The sequence below is a fragment of the Sinocyclocheilus rhinocerous genome, unplaced genomic scaffold (assembly GCF_001515625.1).
Source record: "Sinocyclocheilus rhinocerous isolate Xijiao unplaced genomic scaffold, SAMN03320098_v1.1 scaffold650, whole genome shotgun sequence".
NCBI lineage: Eukaryota > Metazoa > Chordata > Actinopteri > Cypriniformes > Cyprinidae > Sinocyclocheilus > Sinocyclocheilus rhinocerous.
The window spans coordinates 250,091-256,161 of record NW_015638019.1 but is presented as its reverse complement, the minus strand read 5'-3'; the positions used below and the strand labels follow the sequence as shown (position 1 = coordinate 256,161).

The 6,071-nt window shown below is 37.9% G+C and overlaps 1 protein-coding gene across 1 annotated transcript; it reads left to right on the top strand.

The window, feature by feature from the left end:
- The first annotated feature begins 587 nt into the window (after window positions 1–587).
- On the top strand, window positions 588–3,412 carry LOC107749382 (homeobox protein SIX3-like). Its single transcript, XM_016564527.1, has 2 exons — window positions 588–1,622; window positions 2,559–3,412. The coding sequence occupies exons 1-2, from the start codon at window positions 931–933 to the stop codon at window positions 2,746–2,748; spliced, it is 882 nt and encodes a 293-aa protein (XP_016420013.1). The 5' UTR covers window positions 588–930; the 3' UTR covers window positions 2,749–3,412.
- The last annotated feature ends 2,659 nt before the right edge of the window (window positions 3,413–6,071 follow it).

Genomic DNA, 6,071 nt, shown 5'->3' with positions numbered 1-6,071 from the left:
CAAAAAGCCTTGTGAAAGAATGTTATTTGACTCAGGCCTAACAAGCCGATTTTGTTTCCTACTGACATTTTATCTTGCCTTTTAAACTGATAAAGAGGCGAAATAACTAATAATAATTACATGGAATACGCATTATGTTGTAGGCTTATAAAAACGTGTATTTAAACGTTAAAGTATCATGACGATTACAGACTGAACAAAAGCTTAGATTCTTATGTACAATAAATAAACAAATAAACATTTAATTTTACAAATAAGTGCCAATGTTTCTGAGGATCGATTAATTCAAATATGTTATTGTGTCCTTTAGATGTAAAAAGATTTAATCCATTTATTATGTTAACGCCTTTTCAATCGCTTTTTCCTGGAAAAAAAAGTGCATATGCACTAACAACTGTAAAATACATTTTCAGAATTGTAATTAAAAAAAAAAAAAAAAACTCCCAGTCCTTCTACGTTATATAAATGTTTGGTAAATAACGGCGGGTTATTTATCTGTTGGCTAGCTCGCAAACTTTCACACCCACGCGCGGAAGCATACTCGCAGTAATACAGCAATATTCCACCTATTAATCCTCCTACCGTCGAGTGAACTGGCGCACCATTCGCCTGCTTGAAAACATCCCGCAGTGAGTGGCCAGTTCTGATTGGAGCGATGATAAAACCCCGCGCTCGAAGCAAATGTGGAGAAGGGCAGCGCGCACTGGCTAATGACGGGCAAGCTTGACAGTGATTGGCAGGGCTGCCATGACAACCACAGAACGACACCAGGAAGACCAATAGAAAAGCGAAACAAAATGTTTCACCGTTGCACTCGAAGTTGATTAAGGGTAGATATTACGCGTTCAGTGGCACAACAGCGATAGCGGCGCAAACACGACGTCCGTATTGCCGTCTTTTCCCGTCTGTTTGTCTCTGTCCGATGACTCCATGGTTTTCAGGTCTCCTTTAGAGCTTTATCCCTCACATCTTTTCCTTCCCAATTTCGCGGATCGCCCTCTGCTTCTAGCGGGCAGCATTCCCAGAGCGAGATCCCCAGAGGACTTACCGATGTTTCAGTTGCCCACCCTAAACTTCTCGGCGGAACAGGTGGCCAGCGTGTGCGAGACGCTGGAGGAAACCGGAGACATCGAGAGACTCGGACGTTTCCTTTGGTCCTTGCCCGTGGCACCGGGAGCCTGCGATGCCATCAACAAGCACGAGTCCATCCAGCGAGCCCGAGCGGTGGTCGCGTATCACACTGGAAGCTTCCGTGAATTGTACCACATCCTGGAAAACCACAAGTTCACCAACGACTCTCATGGAAAGCTGCAAGCGATGTGGCTCGAAGCGCACTACCAAGAGGCAGAAAAGCTGCGCGGTCGTCCCCTCGGACCCGTTGATAAATACCGGGTCCGCAAGAAGTTCCCTTTGCCACGAACCATCTGGGATGGCGAACAGAAAACGCACTGTTTCAAGGAACGGACTCGCGGCTTGTTGAGGGAGTGGTACCTACAGGATCCTTACCCCAATCCGAGCAAGAAAAGGGAACTGGCACAAGCCACTGGACTGACTCCTACTCAAGTGGGCAATTGGTTTAAAAATCGAAGGCAAAGAGACAGAGCGGCAGCTGCCAAAAACAGGTCAGTTTAATGGGTTGAATTGAATTCGGAGAAATTGAAATCAAACGAATACTTGCGAAGATATAAAGGCAATTTGTAAACATCAATAGACAGCAAATGCTGTCACACAATCTGCACGATGTGCTCGATCTTGATAGAAAGAAATCGAACAATATTATTTTATTTATTTGAAGAAAAAAAAACAAAGGCATTTTGCTATTGCTTTTGCATTTGCAGCATCAAAATTGCGGACAATTCCTTTAATTTAATTGTTAAAGCTTTAGAAAACGTGTTATTTTATTTGGCGTTTTGATAATGACTTAATGTGGAGTTCTTAGTTAATTAAGCAAATTGGAAGATAATCATGACAGCACAACAGCAAAAATCAATTTGCAGTTTGGTTGTGATAATTGATTTTTTTTTTTTCCCCAAAAACAATTACATTTTTTTACCTTCTTTGTGATTAAAAATAACCCCATATATATAACAACATATACGTGTTTTGAAAAATGAATATTTGACAGTGTATTTCCATATAGTTTGCTTTAATTGCATAATAAATTTACCAAAAACAAACATATATTTTTCATGTAGTGTAAACTGATATAGCCTAATGTAATCAAATATAAGCCTATACATAATGTCATTAAATATGGCTAGAGCTCATTATTTATTATTAGAAATATATTTATATTTTTGATTAATAGAAATGGATGTTTATGAAAAATATAAGCTTGTACATAAATATAAATATAAACATCCTTATATAAAAATCGACTTGAGTAACTAAATTGCTTTTTATTCTTTTTGGCGTGATCTCACAAACAATTAAAATCAGGTTTGTTGTTATTAGAGACACTGTAACCCGTCGAATTCGAACAATACCGTCTGTGATGTATGTATAGTTGAATGTTGTATTGCATAAATAATCTTATTTTCTGAATCCGTGTGTTTTAGGCTCCAGCACCACGGACTGGGTCAAAGCGGCCTGCGGTCTATGTCAGAGCCCGGGTGCACACCACACAGCTCGGCCGAGTCCCCTTGCGCGGCCGCCAGCCCCACCACCAGCGTCTCCAGTATGAATGAACGAGGCGACGGCGGGACCATTCTCTCAGTTACTGACAGTGACTCTGATTTCGATGTATGATACACCGTCAGACAAATATGGAACATTTTTGCCCAGAGAAAAATGAACTTGTGAGAAATTGTGGGCAACATGGGGGCCGGCCATTTTGCCACCTTGTGTTATTCAAAAGGAGAAAAGCATGCTGTTTTTCCAGCGCTTCAACGGACTGACGCCCTTTTCTTTCATTTCCAATGCCTACACGACCATTTTGCATGTTCATTTGTGAATATTTTGCATTTTTAAAAGGCATTTATGAAGTGGAGTCTGAGAAAGTAGAACTCGATGCTCAATGAAATGAGTGAACCGGAGAGACAATTTTGTTATTTTGTGTTTATCAGACAATCGTTGAAGTCAAAAGCACCTTTATTCCCCCTCGTCTTTTACTCGACAGCAGATGTTCATACTAATTTTATCTCGAGATTTATATTGAATTGTCCATGTCTGATTCAAAGTTTTCCTTAGGTCTAGGCTTGTCTAGATATGCTTGTATGATATCGCAATTGCGCCACTCTCTTTCCTGCAAATTTCTTTATGTTGTGTCCATAAAGCGTGAGTAACTGTCTGTTAAGTGCTTGGAGATTTTAAGTGTCTATTCATTCTGCTCGTTTTTATACTGTAAATGGGTTAATGGCGCTGAAAACACAGTGTTATGGGTCACTTTTATGCAAATAAATATAATTTAATATAATGACTATCAGATTATTATTTATTTAATGAGTTGACTGTTGCATTTTGTCAAAAAAAAGGGAAAAATATATTTGCTATTCTATGCATTAGTTTCTTGTTCGTTTTTATTTTCATTTTAGGAGTGTCTTAATCATTTAGATAGTGCGAACATATTAAGTCCACGTTAAACAGAACTCAAAAAAGAGAGTCGAAGAGGTGTTGATATGGCTTTCGTTCTTTTATTTCTTTAATTCTAAAAGTTCGTTCAATTTTAACTATTGTTATTATTATTATTATTATTATTATTGAAGTAGTGGGATTGATCATTGGTGCAAACAAGTTTAAAATAAAATGAATTATATTTAGCCTATAAATTTAAATAAAGTGAGAGTAGCTTACAGCTTTCGTGTTCCCAGTGCACATGTATATGTATTTTCTTTTCCATATTGATAATTGATGAAAATGTTTTATGCTTCTGGCAACGAACAATAGAAAATATTCGTAAAACAGTAGGAACCCATAGAAAAAATACAGACAAAGTAAATGAATTAATACATTACAAAGCTTGACTATTCTTTTTTAAATTAACTAATGGATTTTTTTATTGATTTATTTTTTTAAGAAAACAAAAAAATTAAACAAAATAAAAATAAAAACAAAAAAATAAAGATAAAGATAAAAAAAAAGAAAACCGACCATCAAAGTCTGACGTGTTAGTTAGACGACAAAAGAGACAACCAATTATGGTCATGAATCGTAAAAGCGTAGGTGACCATGTACACCTTTAATTATTGCTCTGGTTACAGTAGAAATAAACGCAGATGAAACGCATTACTATTAAACACAAAACTGAACGTGCTTTTGGACATATCAACTAACGTTGATATACGAAATAAAATAAAGTTTTTTTATTTTATTTATCTTTTTATTTTTAGTACTCACTAGTGGCTTATGTTAACCAGGTAATCAAAAACGTACTCGCCGCAACGTGGAATTAAACTAGTGCCACCACATTACTTACACATTATTCCAAAGAGCTCACTGTAATCACCTCAGTTTTGAAACGTCATTTATCTGTCTAATAAGGCCATCATTCAGTTTCAGACTTCTCTCTTATTACCACCATAAGGCTAAATAACAAGAGGATGGTTTGTTTGTGGTGTCCTAATAGCATTCCATATAAGAGAAAGAGTGTGTCGTTTACTGTGAGAGGATTTCTGTTCCCTCTTCTCCCCTTTGATTTGATCGCTTAACTGAGCACAACTTTTTATTCGTGTTTATTCAAGCGGCAGTTCCCCTTGACCTGGATTCATTGTGCTGCATTGAGCTACGCTATAAAATCATCTAAACGCGACGCTCCTCTTTAGCACACCAGAAGTGCAATTTAGTGCAATTTCAAGGCTACACTTAAGTTTAAACTTAACATGTTAATAGTGAAGCAAATGTAGTGAAAAAAAATGACTAAATGTGATTGTTGCAGTGTTACCTGTAGCTTAAGTCTACTTCACATTTTCTGCTTAATTTGATAAATAGCCGATATTAAATTCATAAATTCATAAATTAACCAACGTGGAAAAATATTGCCAATTTGATTACAAATAATCAATCCGTGTAAATAGACGCGTTTCAGGAGCGTTTTTAAACAAGCAACCACTCAAGTCACAAGCTCTGCAACAAAAGTTTCTTTCGCCTGAGGATGCAACAGTACGCCGATCGAGCGACTTCAGTTTAGATCAATATCGTACGGTAAGTCTACAAAACATAAGTAGTACTTGTCATTATCACTTATTATAGATTTACATACAACTCATGTAAACACAAAAATTGAAGGGTTGTTTTAAAGATCTTAAAGGCCTGTCAGTCGGCTAACTGTGTTGGGGCCGGGGGCCCTACCAGAATTTTTGCGCGTGACTGAGGAACCTCACGAAATTGAGGTTGAAAAACAAAATAGAATTTTATAATTCGCGCACTCATGAGAGAGAACGCATGTAACAAGCCGTTTGACCTTAAATTTGCAACTGCATATGGGATCACGACCTCGGCGCACATTAGGCCTACTTGTCGGCGATATTGCATTTTGATTCTTATAAAACATTTCATATCACTACTTTTGTGACAGCATTGCATTTACCTTTAAAAAAATCGCTTGTGGTTAAGTCATTATTAAGCGGTGGTAAATGTTTGCTCGCTCACAGTTCACCCCAAACATGTTTATAGCTGCACACGTGCTACAGCCATGACGCTTACACGGCTGACAAAGCTGTCACATAAAACAATTTTATTTAAGTGTGAATCTGAAAGCAACTGTTTGACTGAAATGTAACGCTTTAGGACAGGGGTGTCAAGCTCAGTTCCTGGAGGGCCGCAGCCCTGCAGAGTTTAGTTCCAACCCTGATCCAATACGCATACCAGTCTAGTTTTCAAATAACCCTGAAGGACCGGAGTAGCTGGATCAGGTGTTTAATTAGGGTTGGAGCTAAACTCTGCAGGGCTGTGGCCCTCCAGGAAGTGAGTTTGACACTCCTGCTTTAGGAAGTCCGACAAATTTTTCATGAACTTTTCTTACAGTAGGAAGCCTTTACATCCTATTCATGTGGTTATGTCGCCACCATGCGGTGACTATTGGATAAAACAATCTCCGCTGTGGAACTTTTAAGCATAACGTCTGTTATATATAT

Coding starts and splice junctions, on each gene's coding strand:
- LOC107749382 (XM_016564527.1), top strand. CDS start 931: ATGGTTTTCAGGTCTCCTTTAGAGCTTTATCCCTCACATCTTTTCCTT. Junction 1,623..2,558: donor GCGGCAGCTGCCAAAAACAG/GTCAGTTTAATG, acceptor CGTGTGTTTTAG/GCTCCAGCACCACGGACTGG.